General features: G+C 38.5%; 1 protein-coding gene across 4 annotated transcripts; it reads right to left on the bottom strand.

Moving 5' to 3' along the window:
* Positions 1-980: 980 nt before the first annotated feature.
* Positions 981-17,803, bottom strand: LOC118413299 (nucleosome assembly protein 1-like 1). 4 transcript variants are annotated; one of them, XM_035816604.1, is made up of 18 exons: positions 17,718-17,803; positions 12,834-12,878; positions 11,611-11,735; positions 10,889-10,994; positions 8,925-9,066; positions 8,030-8,143; positions 7,678-7,735; positions 7,355-7,428; positions 6,756-6,833; positions 6,371-6,510; positions 6,000-6,145; positions 5,255-5,277; positions 4,774-4,890; positions 3,345-3,374; positions 2,738-2,767; positions 2,439-2,507; positions 1,622-1,675; positions 1,025-1,183 (listed from the first exon to the last, which is right to left on the bottom strand). In XM_035816604.1, the coding sequence occupies exons 2-17, from the start codon at positions 12,848-12,850 to the stop codon at positions 1,664-1,666; spliced, it is 1,281 nt and encodes a 426-aa protein (XP_035672497.1). In that variant the 5' UTR covers positions 12,851-12,878; positions 17,718-17,803; the 3' UTR covers positions 1,025-1,183; positions 1,622-1,663. The 4 variants fall into 4 exon arrangements, with proteins under 4 accessions (XP_035672496.1, XP_035672498.1, XP_035672497.1 ...); XM_035816603.1 differs by lacking the exon at positions 1,622-1,675 and having other exon boundaries at positions 981-1,183; XM_035816606.1 differs by lacking the exon at positions 2,738-2,767.
* Positions 17,804-18,562: the final 759 nt, after the last annotated feature.

Below are 18,562 nucleotides of genomic sequence, written 5' to 3'. Positions count from 1 at the left end.
GGCGGAAACTGTAAAATGCCTGGTAATATTTCTTACACTCGTACAAATCTGGATCAAGAAGATACAAGTGGCAATTATTTTGTAAACAGGACTTTGTTACCACATAGAAAGTTGGATGACCAGGGATGAACATCTGAAGTAGAAATTTATATATTTATATAGGACTACTCGCCTACCTACTGGTACTTTACAATTCAATGATCAATATGGAACGTACTAGTATGATACAATTTAGAAATACATGTAGCATTTAATATGTGTGCACCTGTCAATGCAGTTAACGTTTCCACATGTTAGGTTGGTATACGGTGGGGATAGGACATAAAATTATTTCCCTTTTACAAAAATATTTGATGGTGTATATCACTTTTGCTTATCAACATTAACCATATATGTGTCATGTAAATTTGCCTATGTGTTGGAAGTCAAAAGAGTCACATGCATGAATATGGTCCATACAATTGTCCTTAACACCTAAAAGGGCTAGACAATTGGTTAATGTACAAACAGATATTTCAAGCTAGAATTGAAAGTTTTTGACAAGTTTCTTCTGTTGCTTTAGAAAAACTCCCCATACATACTCCAACCTGGAACTGCATTGATAGGTGCATAAAATCACAGTAGGAGTTACAAATGTACAATAAGCCCAAAACCAGGAGAAAAACAACAACAATACTGGACAATAAGGCACGGATCACAGGACAGGATGGCTGGAAGTGATACCAGTTTTCATTCCAAAACTCCTGGCAGAGACATGAACTGTAAACACACAACTTGAAGACGTACTGCAAACTCTGTTCTAACTCTACCTGCTGATGCTGCATGCTGGGGACTTTGCACATAAAAACGGTGCCAAACCCTGCACTATATAAAACAAGACAACAAAACCGGCGCAGCTGTCCATTTGCACAATGGTTCATAGTAGCCAAGTTTGCCAGAAAACACTGGGACATACAAAAATGGTTCTCTACACAATCCTGTACCCCCCTATGTAGGGTTAATGAAACATCCCAGCTGACAGAACCCCCTGGCCTGCCCGTGAGTCTTGCGGGAGGTGGCTGAAGTGTGCTGCAGGGAGTCCGAGGGTTGGAATGGTGTGGCAGTCGGGCAGATGTGTCTTTTCCACTGGTCACTCAGGTCCTTATATCTACTGCTGCTTACACTCCTGCGGCTTCTCTGGACCCTAAAACAAACAAACAAACAAAAATTAGTAAACAAAAGTTTACCTTCTTTAAAGATGCAACAGCTCCATGTGAAACCTGCACATGAGATCTCAGGAGCCAGGAAAATAAAATATCGTCTATACAAAGGTGCTTTTCTTAACTTTATATATGTTGATGAAGGCTAGACATTCAGGTAATAAGGCACACAATACGAAAGTTTGTCTGGAAAGTAACTAGATGAATTTTGTAAAGTCACAACTGAAACCCAGGGGATGCTACCTCATACAAGTGACTGGTTAAAAAACCCATCCAGTTGCTTGGTCTATGGATAACTTTTGTATAGTGTAGTTTAACTGTTTGATGTATCATGAAGCAGTGCACAAGTGCTTCTTAGCTGAGCATAAGAAAAGAAAAGAAAAGGAAGGAAGGAAAGAAAGAAAGAAAGAAAGAGGGCCTACCTAGCAGGGTGAGGAGGGCTGTCAGACTGAACCAGCGGGGCTTCAGGACTCAGGCTGGTTCAGGGAGATTTATTTAAGTCAGGAGGAGCCAAATAGCAACACAAAAGTCCTGGACATGCAGGTTTGTACCAAGACATGGAGATAGTCCCTGAGACAACCACCCTACAACTTCTCTTAAAATAACTGACACAACACATGCATGCCACCTGGTGGAATAAAATGGTATTGCAGCACATGTTTTATAGTGACTTTCCGATATTTGGTTTTGCAATAGTTTTGCACTAATAGGTTGTCTCAGGGACAGCAAAGATGGGAAAAATAGACTGTTGGATTTTTCTGTTTTCATGGTTGATGTCACTGACCATTGTGTAGGAACCAGTGTCACCTACATACACAAACCCCACATAAGGGATTTACTGTATCTTTCATCATGCTTGCACCATGCACTGGAATATAGTATAGTACTTCATTCCTTGTGCTATCTTTTTCTGCTCAAACCATCAACAGTACACCAGTATTTTTTTGTCTTTTGTGATTGCTCAACATGCAAAGATTTTCATTCTGCCTTGATGGACAATTATTGGTGGACAATGTATTTTTACTGCACTGAGTGACCTCCAATACTGGGATTACTAACAAGTGCTTTGGGTAACAAACTGAATGAAAGCTGTCTTCTGATAGGTGGATCTAGGATGGAATAACGGCTCCGCCTCTGTGGCATTGCCAAAAACATGGAGGATGACCAGCCCTCCCACTAGGGTGCCAGGGAGGCTCGGACTTTCTGTGGGGATGAGAAGTGTGGGAACAGGAGACTTACCCCTGCTGGGGGCTTCCAGTCTGGGTCATGCTCCTCATCATCCTCACCTTCCTCACCCTCCTCCTCACCCTGAAACAAAAAAATCAATTTATCTCCTCTTTTCTTGTGGGAACGGAAATACTCAAACCTTTCCTTCAGTGTCAGCGTGTTGTAAACTATTTGATGCCTGCATAGTCCCAATATTAACTTACAGGGCTGAGGTATGGGGAAAAAGTGGATTAGATGACAAGTCTCCCACTGAAGAACTTCATCTTAAGTTTTGCAAATCAATATGAGGGGTAAGAAAAAATGCGAGTAACCTTGCAGCAACCTTGAGCACAGCACTCCCCCTGTGGATCGAAATGTATACATGTAAGGATTGTATTCGTATTACAAAAGATTAGTTAAAGAAGTACCAACATGTAGCCTACAGTATGAAGCTCTCCGTGTACAACAGGACTTACACAAACGTAACAAACCATGCTGGCTATCCAATGTTTGTAAAATCCTGGAGAAGTCAGGTTTTGCCTACCTATTGCTTAACAGTGATCGCATCACTTCACTCGCTCAGTCCGAGGTAAAACAAAGACTGAACGACAATTTGTTCAAAACTTCTACTCAGAGCTTAACTCTCCTGGCACGAAGGAAAACCAAGGAAATAAGTTAAGAACTTACGGAAAATTTAAGCATTTATGTGAAAGAGAAAAATACCTGGATACAGCAAATTTTAGCTATCGCTATCTACATAAGGACCACCTGACCAATGTGACTGCTTTTTGGTTGCCCTTTGATGATTTTTCCATCCGGAATCCTGTCTGTATCCATAAAGCCACTTGTCCACATTGATCTCATTCTATCTGTCCCCTGAGTAGTCTCCTACAGCAGTTTTCATGTATAAATGTTACAAGATGTAACCTGTGAACTTACCTCCCCTTCCTCTCCTTCTTCTTCCTCGTACTACATGAAGAAAAACAAAAAAGCAAAGCAGTTAAGATTTGTTTAAACTATGATGGGCACACATGAGAAAACACACAGGCTATCTAATCTTAAGGTAGGATTTCAGGGTGGCTGAGGAGTTTTGGGGGGTGTTTTTGGTCTTCTAAAATTACCATCTTCGATAATGTATGGACCTTGATTTTTTCTAAGGTAGTACCCTAATGCATAAAGATAATTTATGCAAATTAGTATGATGTCACAATGATGTCATCAACTACTTTTAGGCCACGCCCATTTTTAGAAAAAAAAGCCTAAAAAGCTTAAATTTTGGCTTGTATTTTGTCTGTTATTATTGAAACTTTTCAGAAATGTGCGTAATAGTGATTTGAATAGATCTGTGCGTGGATTTTATCATATCGTGTCATGCTGATTTTTTATTAATTTTTTTCCTGAAATTTTAATTACCCCTTATGCTAACAGCATTTGGGAGCACTAAATAGCATTGTTTTGCGTCGGGAGCGCACGAAGTTTTTCCTTACAGGGTAAATTTCATAATAAAACTTATTTTACCCATTTTCGATGAACAGTTTTTCAAAAATTAGGCCGTAAAAATCAAGTTGTGGTGGTAGTAGTGACGTAATCCACTTTTACAGGTCGTAAAAAGACCAAAGTGATGTTTTTGAGGTCAAATTTGAATTCAGCATGTGCCAAAACCCCTGTATACTAATTTTTTTTCTTGTATCTTCAAGGATTGGGAAAATATGGTGATTTTGCATATTTAATTAGTGGACTCTGATTTTATTACCCCTGGAACTCAATTATTCAGGATTATTCATGATTTCTGAACTAGATGTATAAATTTCAGGACAATATTTCAAATCAACATATTATAAAACCCCTGTACACCAAGTTTTTTTCTTGTATCTTGTATGAGTAAGGAGATATTGTAATCTTGCATATCTAATTAGATGATCAAGAGAAATTATGCATAATTTTCAGGCCTTTGAATGGCCATAACTCTCTAACGGTGTGTCCGATTTTGTTGAAATAAAAACCATTCTATTTGTTTTACTAAGACCTATCCAATGATATCAAGTTTGAAAAGTTATGATGAGTTTGAAATTTTTGCGTAATTTGAGACAGCTACTTTGACCTTGAATTTTGACAGACAAAAAGGAACATTTGATAGGAAAGTATGTTTGATTATGAAAATAGAACTACATATGAAATAACATTGAAAGTTATTTTTTGGAAAATATCATTTTGAAATTTTGCTCAGCCACCCTGAGATACTACCTTAAGTTGATGTTGAACATATTTCATGCATTGACTGTCAATAGCACATTTCCATTGTAAAGAATGCCCTCCACCATTTGATTTGAAAATCTCTCATCCCCGAAATGTTTTACATTCCCCTCACCTCCTCATCCTCCATTGCCTCTCCTGTGAAGTACAGGACAGCTTTGGGAACAATCCGCTCCCGGAAGAAGTGACCAATCTCAAAGTCTGCCGCTAAGATGGTTTCTGCATCATCATCCTGGAAGTAAGTTTGTGCAGATTAGTCATCCAGGATGTAGGTAAATCATGTAGTAAAATCAATCCTTACTGCTGGATAGATATAAGAAATTTATTCAAACATTTCAGACAGTATCAACTGTCTTTTGTATCACTGAATAAAGACAGTGGATGTTGTCTGAAATGTTTGAATAAATTTTGTATATATATATCCAGCAGTTAGGATTGATTTAACTAATACATGATTTATCATGTAAATAATTCAAGACAACACATTTCAAAGTCTATTGAATCATATTCTATTCTAGAAAACTGTCAAATTCATCATATATTTAACAGATTTCTCCAAAATATTGTTTCCAAATAAAAGTTAAGGACCTACTTACCAGTTCAGAACCATCCTCGGGAACTGTAGTAAGCAAGAAAAGAATGTCATAAGTCATTGTAGAAGACAATTTTATCACATCAGCAAGCTAAAATGCAGCAAAATCCCCATTCCACTATAGAGACTGCCTTCACAGGTTAAATATTTGACAGAGTAGTCAACAAAATACATATTTCTTACTTTTGCTGTGTTCAGTTGTCAGGGCTCGAAATACTTTTTTCTGCATACTTGCACTGGTGCAGGTAACATTGAAAATTACCTGTACCAGTCAAAGTTCACCTGCACCACTCTGAATTTAGGAAGTACATTGTATGGATCATACAGTACTAAAATTGTTCAGGAACCGTTGCTATTTTCTTTTATACTCTATAGGTGGTAACAGTCAATGCAGCTAATAACAATCCATATACACCTACATTATAGGACATTTATCAATAAAACCCAGCACATGGACCCATGCAGGTTAGGTGCAGGTAGACACCAAAAATACCTGCACAGCTCCAATTTTATCTGCACTAACCTGCATATGCAAGTGGTATATCGAGCCCTGGTTGTCTTTGATCCTTATGAACCATATATGATATTCCCATTACAAAATCATGGATCACCCAAATTCAATTTGATTGCTCAACCGTCGCACAGTTCTCACCGTCTAGTTGAATGTGGGTCTCATCTTAAGTCACTGACATGAAATATAATCATACAGCCAAAACATTAACTCTGAAAAGAAACAAGGAAGCCCTGACCTTGTGGAGGGTTGAAGAAGTTGAAGAAAGAGTCGTTCTGGATAGTCTTGGTGACCATGCGTGTCGTGCCGCGACCTTTGTGCTTCTGTTTCTTCTTCACCACCTTCACTGTCACGTTCTTTCCCTTCTTCCAGTCAATCTGGCACCTGTGAAGTAATCAAGTAGATTCACTGTCTTAAAGGTGCTACAATTAAGATGCTGTAAAAATTTTGATGAAGATTTTGGACCTTAAAGGAAGCCTAGTTTACAGCATCATTTTCTGTATATATAATATGTTACCGTATAATTTCTTTGGTTTGTACTTTGATATGTTGTACAAAAGGACATAAAAATGCATTAAAATTTCCTACAGAAAACTTTGAGGGTTTTACCCTTTGCAGCTGATGATTTCAGGCCCTTCGAATGCGAAGGGGTCCTGGTCGTCAGGCTCGGACCGCACCTCGTAAAACTTGGTGAGCACTGTGTTGGAGAAGTAGTCATTCGCCTCGAAGTGGAAGAGCAGAGTAAAGCCCTGTAGGAGTGGAACATGTAGTATTAGAATATAAAAAGACTGCTTTTGCAGGGCGCAAAATATCATATTTATTTGTTTTCTATAATATGTGATTCCTAAATCTAATCTTCTTTTTCTGTAGCCATTGTTTTTAGCCTTGATGTGACAAATTCTAATTTTAATGTGAATACATTTGGCATTTTCAATTTTTTAAAACTTTAATCATACTGTATTATAACCAGCAATGTAAACTGTTACAATCTCACCATGGTACTGTCCACTGCCACATCTGTGAAGTTAACCGTCACATCTGTGAGGTGCTTCAGGATATTTTCATCATGCTCCTGTGGAAAGAAAATCAGGCAACTGTCAATCTATGGGGTGGGGGTGGGGGGGTATCAACTATAACACAGTGCAATATTGGAAGACACATGGGCATTTATTCATTCATTTTTATATTCCAGCTGGAGATGCAAAATGTCCAGGCAGCTAAAATCAGTAGACAGAAGTGCTGTGCAGAAGAAAAGTGGACCCGTAGTAAAGAACTTTTCAACAGACCTGAGTCAGCTTACAGATATGCCTTATGTGGCACTTTCATTCTTGTCCATAGGACTGTTTAACCATATGGAATGCTGTATGGTTGAAGTTAAACAGGATTTTACCGTGATCAATACGACTGACCGCGAAAATGTATATGGCCCTTCAGAGAAGCAACTGGCCAGTTGTCCTAACTAACTATGCAACTATCTGTATACAACTTTCACTTATGAAACTTAGGTTATCCACAATATCTGGACAACTTGATGGGATTTCTACATAATCCCTGGACCACCATGAAAATTACATGGCAACAAACTCAACATACCTGAACCATGTCGTTGATGAGTTCACAGTTTTTGAAGACTGTCAACCAAAATTCTGGGATGCCTTCCACATTTTCTGTTTCCAGAAAAAAACACAAGGGGAGTTGCATAATCTCACACATTAGCATATAGTTCCTTAAACATACCTCCTTATTAACAACGTTTCATTTGAAATTATTTATATGAACAACGTTTCTCAAAAGACAGCAAGCTTTGACTCTCCTCTCAATACAACTTATTCTTATGTTGACTTGCCCTGGAAATGTGTATGCCAACTTCACTAACTATGTTCCATCTCAACATAGCCTACTCAGGGAGTCCTTACCATCCATGGCATCTTCCTTGTCATCTTCTGTCAGTTTTGCCTTCTCCTTCAAGTCATCCTGTCAAAAGAACATTTTAACAGGCGGAATCAATAAAAAGACAGAGAATGTGTAACAGAAGTTCTCAGGCCATCTCCCTTTTGAACACTCTTGCCACAAAACTACATTAGAACTGTAACAGCATCTCTTCTCTTGCAGGTCAGAAACATCATGACTGAGACAAGCACACGTCAGTGAGGGCTAACTGGCATAGTAGGAGAATCAAGGGTTACAAAGACTCCTCAGGAAGATTCCCTTGTCCATTTTTCAATACAGTACTAGGAATATCACACAACCATGTCCAGATGGACTCACCACTAGCTTCTCCTCTTCTGTCTTTCCCTCTGCATCCTCCTCATCCTCTTCATCACTCTCCCACTCACAGTCAGAGTCTGTGGGCTCCACTGTGCCCGTCACAATGTCCCTTCTCTAGAATAGGCATCAAACAACAATCCTTTTTACAATCAGTTTTATTCATATCTGTAACATACATCCATTTAGGAGCACCAAAACAGAACAGTGTACCATATTTTCATAATTTCAGGATTGAGATGTTAGAAATTTGTCCTTCCCCAGAGGCCTAGAACTATCGCAAAGTGGAAGTTGTTGCCACTAGAAGCAGTGGGGGCGTCTTCATTGTATTGCATAGCTTTAATGTTCTGCCTACTGAAGTTGCCTTTTGGCATGAAATTTGTATTACATGTAGATAAGAGGTTAGGCTGCAGGGAGAGGGTTAAAGAATGATAGCAGCAAGATATAGAAACATTAGCTGTGACAGATTGTTAAATGTAACATAACCAACTGCTGTGGGGTCACGTGCAGGTATGGAAGCTGGTACGTTATGCCTAAGGTCAGTTATACTGACTACACAGATACAGAATTCAATCCTTTCTGAGTTTAGCAGTGTTCTTGCCAGGCCTTTTTGGGCCCCTATGCTGTGTTTCAACCAGTGAATGGACTTCTGTTGTTTTGTAAAAAGGCAAAAATATGTTGGCTTTATTTCACTAGATTTGTCCCTAAAAATGCAGGAAAGAATGTTTCTGAGGGTTATTATTCTTAAACTTTCCAGGGGAAGGATATCCCCCAGACCCTCTACAATGCTCATGCCTGCATCACTTACCACTTTGGCATTGCTGCACGAAGATCCCCCTATACTGTGAAAAAAATCCTGGTGAGTACACTGGTTTATGTCATGTATGACAGTACTTACCCTTTCAAACAGGGGCTGGTACTGCTTGGCGTACTTGCACTCCAGCTGGTGGACTTCTTCGTAAAACTTGGCCTCAATCTTAGTGCACTGGACCTGCAGGTTCTTCAGGGCCTTGATCCGCCGCTTCACCACCTTAGGGAGGCTGCAGGGGAACAGGAACAGTTAGTCCATGTAATGGTGACAAAGGGCAATCTGGAACTTTAGATTGATCTTAATTAGCTGCAATAATCAGATGAAATAAAATAGAATGAAGTAGAGTAGAATTTATAGTCAAATGTACATACTAAATGAAAATAGGATTTTAGAACAGCATTGAGAGTTGGATACTCCACCAAACTGTTTACTTTGTAGCAAAATGGTCCATTGTTTTTGAGTATCGCCCATTCACAAGTTTTGAAAGACAATTAGGTCTGGACCTGGACCGTACCTGTCTGGTACCTGAGTTTTCTGTACCGATACCCACCCCTAGACTGGACCCACATAAAAAATGTAGTAGTTGTCATAGTATGAAAGGCAACCGAATATGCAAAGGAAAAAAGCAAGTAGGAGAACTAGAATTCAGCATGAAGCTCTTTTCACCAAGCTTGAACCAAGATGTCCGACTATGTCTTAGGCTATCTTGTGCAAACAGTAGCCTTGTGATATTACATGTTGTAACCACAATATAAGTCAAGATTACCAGCCCCTGTACACTGATGGTTTATCCAACAGTAGGGTGTAAAACAGTACTACATTTGCCCTGCCATCTTCACTCCTATCTGTGACATTTCCATGACCCTCGTCAGTCAAATATTGATCCTCATGTCATAACAGAAACATGAACCATTTCAGGACAACCCTGCTCCCAACTAATCTGCTTTTCAGTAGTTTTAATAGAATCAACCCATTTTCCAGGCATACAAAAATTAATTTCATTTCTGTAATAGCTGAAAAGCCTCTTGGTTAGGACATATTGGTAAAACAACATTGCTCTGTCTGTGGCAAAAATACAGATCAGTTGAGGGTGGTCTGGACTCTGGCTTCTACCTTCTCCAACAGAAATGTTTCGACAATCATTAAACTCACGTAAACTGTCTGCAGAGAGATTCATGTACATTATCTTGATACAGGACCAGATTTCTGATGGAGCAATTTGTGATGATTTTCATTCACTCCATTTCAAGGACATCATTTCAAACAGAGTAAAAGCACATGTATGTGATCATTCAACAATTGTCCTACATTTTCTAACTCCAAAGTGGCCTTTACAAAACGATGAGTCAGTTATGTCTGACCATGCCGTTTACTGTGAATGGTGTGTGTGTGACTGGTTTATTTCAAAATCCAAAAGAATTCTCACAGACATATCAGCCAAACGGCTGAATTGTGCCATGAAATTCATTCATTCATATATGGACAGGTGTTAAAAAATGTCACATTATATTGCTTTGCCAGAGAAAAACAGACACTTCAGCAACAAACCACCCGTAAGGTGAAATTACAAGCACAGAAGTCACAAGTCACATTATTGGTTTCTTAATCCCACTTTGATATCCTTAAATTGTGGCAGTTTCACCAAACTCACACACTACCGCTCTGAAGGGTGTTTTGTTACCCAACACATCTGTCCGTTTAATGACAATCAAGTGCCTTGGTATATGTAGGGCCTTATATCGAGCCTACGTCACTCACAAGTATGAGCACACATCCCCAGGAAGGATATTCACAAGATGGCAGGAAAGATGATCTGCTATGGTGAATAACATGACATAAACTACTGACTTTAACACATTCCTCATTATGAGTATGACTGCATATAAGTAATGACACCTGTCAAAAGTAACAGATTATCTGTTCTGTAAAAAGCTATCAGAGGAAGCCAACAAGCTGTGAGCCAACATTATTTTGGATTTCAACAGAAAGTTTAAACTCTAAGCTATACATTAATTTTTGTTCTTGCATATAACCAGAAGTACTGTACCTACTTTTCTACATATCCGGATGACTGGCCCATGATGTTGCCTAACCTGTCCTGTAGAGCAGCCAGTACCTGTGGGTTCTGCAGAGCCTGGGATGTCAGGGAGATGTCACCTGGGACAGACAACACAGCACAACTCATTTAAACTTCAAAACTCAGCTTTGTTTCTGGCAACTTGCATGTGAGCAATCCAAGTCTGCTTCAGATTATAGCCAGTTTTTTTTTTTTTTTTCATTTCTTTTCCAGTGATAATTAAATAATTGAAATTTAAAAAATGCGTTTAAATAAAAATGCAATTATAGAAATCATTAAGAAATTTTGCTCTTTAGATTACTGTGGGTTATACTTGCTGTTGATGATAAGAAATTAAAAAACAGGCTACAGTCTATATCCAATTTGTAAATGTTAATCCTATCAAAAGACTTTTATAGAATAACGGCAAATTACAACAACATGGCAACGCAAATCTTTAGCAAGGATTTTAAATGAGTGAAGAACTACTACTTAATCAACTGTATATGATTTTGGAAGCAGTCGTTTCAAACGATTTCAATCCATCGTTTTTCGTCAGTGACACTGACAAAAACAACAGATGTTGTTTGAAACGTCTGACCGTTTGCAAAAGCATATCCAGTTGCTTGAGTAACTGCTTTTTGGCATATCTTATTACTGGGATGTCTAACCTTCATCAACGGGTGAAGAACTAGTCTGAACCTTAACATAACTAACCTATGGTGATGCCTGACTGCGCTATCATCGCCGCGGCAGCAGCCGACGGATCCCCGCCCTCCAGCTCCACCTCCTCAACATCAGCATCATCACCCTCCGCTGGGGGCTGGGAACTCGTCACTTCACTACAGATAAACAACAAACAAACAAACAAACATCAACATCATCATCCTCTGCTGGGGGCTGGGAACTCGTCACTTCACTACAGACAAAACAAATAAACCAACATCAACATCACAGCTGTGTACTACTACTCATAAGCTAACTATGGAAAACAACACATTAACCAAACTTTAATTACAAGTGGTTACAATGTAATTGTCATTTTAATAGTTTTTTATTCTCAAGGAACTTGGTGTTGAATTTGAGAGTAGAAGATGACCTCCCAAACCCTTTTTGCATAAAGACTATACCAGTATACCAATAAATATGTTTGAGTCCAGCACCAAAGAACATACCCTTTGATGATCAGATACTTTCAAGCTCAGATCATATTAGGGCTCATTTGTAAAAGGATTAGAATATGCCAAATGCCTGGAGAAAAGATTACATGATAACTTTGATCTCTAATAGGTCCATTATGAAAATTTCCCCTTGCAGTGCCCCAAATCCTTATATGGTCAGAACCTATCCTAATTCATCTCTAAGAATGACATGTTTTCCAGCCCTGGTGAACATATATGTAAACTGTGCGTAATTCATTTGGGCTTGGGCAGAAAGTCTTTTCCAAGGGCAAGGCAATGACAATCACCAAGGCAAGCCAAATCAGAGAATGGCTACAGCATATACATGGGATAGTTACTATACTTGTGTTCCTTCTTTATCTTGAAAAATCTGTTCTAAATATACACTGAGGCTATATCATTCTACACATCTTTTGTTTTGTCATTTCTAACAAAGTTTGTTTTGTCAACTCCACATAGAGAACAAAATAGTGCTTATTGACATTATAAAACATTGGGTATTATTTACATTGGGGTCTTTGTACAAAACCAATACCAATTAGCTGATAACTGACTGTATTGCCCTGAGGAAGGTACGGACTACTGAAACATTACCAGGTAATTGGTATCGGTTGCGTACAAAAAACCTTAATACCCTATGAATCGCCAACCTGATGATACTAATACTATACACGGATCATGCGACATTTTCATCATGTATAATACCTGACAATGGGGGGAGACAGGACAGTATTAGTAAGTTATTACATTGATACTTACTTCTCTTGGTCTGCCATGTTTCCTTTGGATTGTCGTCCAGAGCACCTGGCAAGAAAAGAGACAGGAGAATTAGAAAATCTTCCTTATGCGCATGAGCACATAGATACACATGCACACACACTGTACTCAATACACTTGCTGGTCTATACCAATCTTCACTTTAAGTTTAAACAAAATAAAACCATAAAATGTCAACAGCACTTGATACATTGGTAAATAGATCAAACTGTTACCACTGCCATGCTACTAATGAATATAAATTGTAATCAATGCATTCACATGTGGTAATCACAGTTATTATTTAGTAATACTTTTAGGATTTTATTTTCACAATAGTATCTCATTTATATGGTGCAACATCAGTATTCAGGAAACCTGTCAGCTGAGGATGTGCGATGCGCCAAGTTTGGCTTTGTTTGAGATCAACTGAATAGAAGCACAAAGAGATGGAGGCTGACAAGATAACGAAGTTAGCAGAACCGCAAAGGTCTCTTAACTTCATTTGTCAATCACTCCAGCTACTTGGGATATACATCTAGGAGAATAACTTCCATTCTTGTCTGAAGTTTTAACTTTAATTTCCAGTGAGAGAAGAGACATAATATAACTAATGAATTACTATAGTGAAATGGGTGAGATATATCTATGTTTGATTCATTCGTACACACATGGCTTTTCAAATATTAGGTCCTTAACAAGTTAATATTCCTGGCTTATTCCTAGTCTTCTTCAATTACTATCTTCAGTAGCTGGAAATAAATACATATACATGATCTACATATGCATTGGAGATATTTTTGGCCACCCTTGGAATTCTGCAATGCATGCATAAATTGATGAATGTATTCTAAACCTGTTCCAAATTCAATCAAAGTGCATCTTCTTACAATACAAGCTGGATTCTGAACATGCAATAATGCCCCTTGAAAAACTGTATGGCCCAAGATCAAGTAGTAGCAGCGTGTGAATGTAATCTTGGACTTTGATCTTTTGCAGGTGATTGAGGATAAGATGCCTTGAGGGAAGGGAAAATCAAACTCAATTTCGGGCTTTCTGTTTGAGCCTTGTTATGATGTAGACTTAAAAAATGACATCTGTCCAACTTCCATACATGTGAATGTGTGTATTCTTTGACAAAACAAGGTGCTTTATCAAACACTTACTACACAGTAATTAATTATATACTTAACCATAACAGGACAAGGTTGCATGCCACATAAGCACAGTGAATCACTTTGGTTTATGTAGAATTTATGGTACAGATTTCTGGTATATCAAATTGTCCACATGTATTAATCACTGATGGCTGATGCCCATCCATGTTGCAATCTTGAGAATTTCTGGCAATAGTATATACCAGACATGCTACACGTTGGTAAATACACAAAAATTTTACCACATGTTCTAAAGAACAGACAGACTTCTGGTATTCGGTAGTGGAAAGATCACTACATAGGTTTATGGAAGGATGCCAGAAGCGATAGGACTTTCTTCTCCGAAATATCATCCCAAAGAGAGGTACGTGAGTAGTGCATTAGACATCAAGCGTGAGAGGACCACTTCTGAAGGGTCCTTCTGGGTGAACAGCCTGCAGGATTTGCACCTGGGGCAGACGACCAATCATGGCTCACAAATGCCAACTCAACAACTGAGTTAGAACAGAATCGCTCTCTGGAGATCTTCATGTAAGAAATGTCGATCCTGCTAAATGTACTTCCTTTCTAGCTAGGAGAGATTGACCCTCACAAAGATTTGAAAATATTACCAGCAAATCTACCTACAAGTACATTCAGTCTAAGTGAAGATATATATACTAAAAAAAATACTCAAAATTACTCTTCTGCTCTAAACTACTAACAAAGTTTATGAAGTCACATGACATACAATTTTGAATGTAGAATAGCCAAACTGCTGATGAATTTGCACAATCATCAAGCACATGCTATACTGAGTATTATGCTGTCTGAGAAAAATGGAAAACAGCTCTTGCAACAAAGGAGGTTCTAAATAAAGCTTCCTTGTTGCAACCTAGCAGCAGCAACTAATTGGAAAACCACCATGCCAGCGGGAAGTCACAAACTGCACACTTGAAAGTCATTAAAATACCATAAGGAGCAGGTACAAGAAGACCTCCTCCTAATTGGATCTCGTTATGTTGTTACCATGGCAACAGCCCTTTGCTTTTCGATAAAGCATCTGTCTAGAAGTGACAGTGCTATCAGCACAGGTCATTCGTATTACAAGCAATGAATGCTGTAACTGTAAGGGCTCGAAATACTTCATTTTGTGTAACAGTACAGAACATTCAAAATTATGCCCTAAGGGCCTAATACTAGTAATAGACAAATTTTACATGTACTGCTCAGTCCGAAAAAGAACATCTTTAGAAACTATGAATTAATAAAACCGTTTAAAGCCAATTTCAATATTTCCAAGGTGGCAACAATCTGTACATCCTGCTATGTAAAGCCCGGTATGAACAGCCTTAATCCGGCATCCAGGCAGGGGATCCATGCCACATCCACCTCAGGAGGTGATGCGGATTTGGCAGATCAAATCAGAATCAATGCCATGCATTGGTAAATCCAGATTTGCAAAGCCAGGTTTATATGGGGTAAAGAAATACACAAACAATTTTACATCTAGAATACGGACGGGTGCAGGCAGACATCAGAAATACCTGCACATCTCCAATATTCCCTGCAATAATCTGCATACGCAGGTGGCTTCGTGAAACCCTGATCTGGAGCCCTGGTTAGTTTGCATTCATCGCACTCTCTCAGTAATCACTGCAGTACTTCAATTATGGTAGAACTCCATTTCAACACTCTGTGTTCTTTTGACCTTACATAATGTGTGCATTTTTTTCGTGGGTTTTTGGTATCAAGAAGTTGAGTTGAGAGACCTGAAGATAAGAGTATGTTACAATGTAAAATGATGTTTTAAAAACAAAGTTTGTCGATATGTTATTTTTTATCAATCATGAAACGTCAAAAAGAATACCACACAAAAATCTTAATTGCTGAAATTACTTGTTTAAAACACTGGCATATAAAATCTGAGCTTTAATTTTTTTTGTATTTCAAAGAAAATTGTGGTACAAGTATGTTGAAAATCGTGTTTCAGGATTCTAATGCTGCACATGGGTTAAATCACTGAAATGAGATATGGGCATGTTGGCCTTTGAGGACAAGAACATTTCCATTCAATGGTGATAGCATTGGCCTGAGGGTTGACTTTCTTACTACGCTGGCATGCAAAGATCGGTCAGACACCCAAGGGTATCTAAAAATACACCAAACACTTCACACGCTGCATCATTTGAGTACCTCTGAATCTGATGTCTATCAGCTAAGTGGGCCATTTTACACTGTACTAACTTGTATCATAGACTTGTATCATGGACTAGACAACAAAATGTGCTGTTCCACTCAGCCTGAATTCACAGGAATAAAAAAAGGTTGCTAGTAATACTACCTGTACATTCATCATCATTTGTGATTAAAACTTAGATTTATGAAGAAATGTAACTTATCTGACACCTTCTTTTAAATTTTGCAATTCAAAATTCCTGGTCTATAAGTATAAATGGGCATGGACTTAATAATATGATTTTTCTATGATGGGAAGTTGTAATGTGGGTAGTTTGAACACATGCACACACACAAACTTAAAACATTAAAAAAAGTCAAGTCAGAGACATACATGTATTTGGAATCTAAACCTTCTGCAACAGGTGTGCATTTTTCACAGTCCAGTCACATCACATAAGGCGGTGTTATCCAGATTGTGAGGTCTTTTAGCCCTCTATTCTGTACTTTAGATTAGAATAGACAGTACTGATGATTAGACCAAAGAGTAGTCAAGGGTGAGTTTGACAAGTCTGTTCATAGTAAAAGGAGACAACGATGCATGTCAGACAGCATGTTGGTTCATATGTAACTTGGAACAGCCAGCATGCAATACTTATATTTTAACTCAAATCGAAGTGAGAAAATAAAAGCCTGCACAGAAACTTATCCTTTGCTGCTTCATGAATTATGATACAATGACCAGCATGTAATGATACATATCATTATCAGAGACAAAAGAAACACAATACTTATATAACACCGACTGAGTATCATTAAAAGTATACTATCAATATATTTGGGATGTCCTGCGAGTAAGACTATGATGATATTGTGTGTTTCAAAAATTTTGATAATCAAATAGCGATCTGTTGTGCCAAATTCTGTACCGTTGTAAGAACCATCTGAATGTAAAAATCACAAAATATTAAAATCATACAATTGCATTCTTACGTACAAAATTATTCAACACCTCATTAATGTATTTCAAATTCGTATGTCTTCAACAACTTAAATCATCATTACGACTTATCACGGCGTGATTGATTGGACACTTTCCTAGGCATGAGCTATGTCTAGAACAGTCTGGACATTCTTCCCGTAACGTTAGTATGATATAAGTAGTATTTCGTCACAAAATCACATGGCCACAGTTCAACATTTTGGTTACACTGCAACGCGTCACAGTATTGCCGTAAGCAAAGTTATGGTGTAAATCGTGCTGACTACACCGTTGGTCAGTCCTGATGCCTTCCTACAGCCCAGGACAGGCGGCAACACGTGGTGACCAGTCTTACATGGCGTCATGCAACATGCATTCATCTGGCCACGGCCACCGCACCCTCGCCCCCCTCCCCAACATTCAAGTGGCAACCACACTCAAAATCACGTTTTTCTACACTTCCCAGCAAATTTTTACACCCTCCAGTCTCCGTTACACTCCACATGTGATATATAAACTTGACACGTTAGTTGTGAGGGTGTTGTGGTAAGGTTAAGTGGCACAGAGACACAGACGCACGCACGCACGTACCTTCCTCACTTCGCGCCGGCCTGGGACTGATGGCGGCAACGCACTGCATCATGGGTACAGCTCTCACTTTGAAAGCTTTGCAAGGGGTTCATTGATTGAAGGGCCTAGCGGACGATTTTCAGTTACTCATGAACGAACCAATGCCGTTATGAAACTTTGATAGAGCTATACAAATTTTGATGAAGTTCTAGGTTTTAGATTGCTCTTATAAACCTAAATTCTTTGAATATCCTTTTTGATGAATGAGCTGAACTTGCAATGAAAGCGGACTGTTAGTCAAATGTCACAAATTTGGGCAACTAGTCAATTGCTTAGGATGTTACAATGACAGCTGAAATCGCATTTCCGACAAAACATCACAGAATCCTTTCCCATTCTTCTCGACCACCTGTTTCTATTAGTGACATTGTGTGCTTTTTTGCTCATTCAGACAATGAGAAGAATGTTCAAATTCAAAGGAAAATTCAAAGGAAATGTGTATGATATAAGGGTTATAGTCATTCAAGAATATTCTTCTTTTTCTTTCTCCATTTTTTCACACCTAATGCGTAGCTCAGTGTGCGTAGCTCTTGCCTCTCCTTCCCCTACCACCACGAGTTTAAATGTCAGTAATGTTAAAAAACAATACTAACGTTACAGAGGATACAGACAATAGCATGATAAGTAACGTTAATGCTTGTAAAAAGTTGAGTCCTTGTCTTTGAAACACTAGTATCAGATTTTAGAATATTTCATGATAGAAAAGAAGAAGAATATTCAGTCTGTCCATTCAGACAAAGTTGACAATCCGCTGTTGTTTAACTTTTCTGGAACAACTTTTTTTGGAAGGGAAACAACGTCTTCAA

The sequence above is a fragment of the Branchiostoma floridae genome, chromosome 4 (assembly GCF_000003815.2).
Source record: "Branchiostoma floridae strain S238N-H82 chromosome 4, Bfl_VNyyK, whole genome shotgun sequence".
Lineage (NCBI taxonomy): Eukaryota > Metazoa > Chordata > Leptocardii > Amphioxiformes > Branchiostomatidae > Branchiostoma > Branchiostoma floridae.
The sequence above is the reverse complement of the archived record's forward strand: the minus strand, read 5'-3'. Positions and strand labels throughout refer to the sequence as shown.

Coding starts and splice junctions, on each gene's coding strand:
- LOC118413299 (XM_035816603.1), bottom strand. Junction 6,511..6,755: donor TGGCAGTGGACAGTACCATG/GTGAGATTGTAA, acceptor CCACTCCTACAG/GGCTTTACTCTGCTCTTCCA. Junction 6,146..6,370: donor GAAATCATCAGCTGCAAAGG/GTAAAACCCTCA, acceptor ATTACTTCACAG/GTGCCAGATTGACTGGAAGA.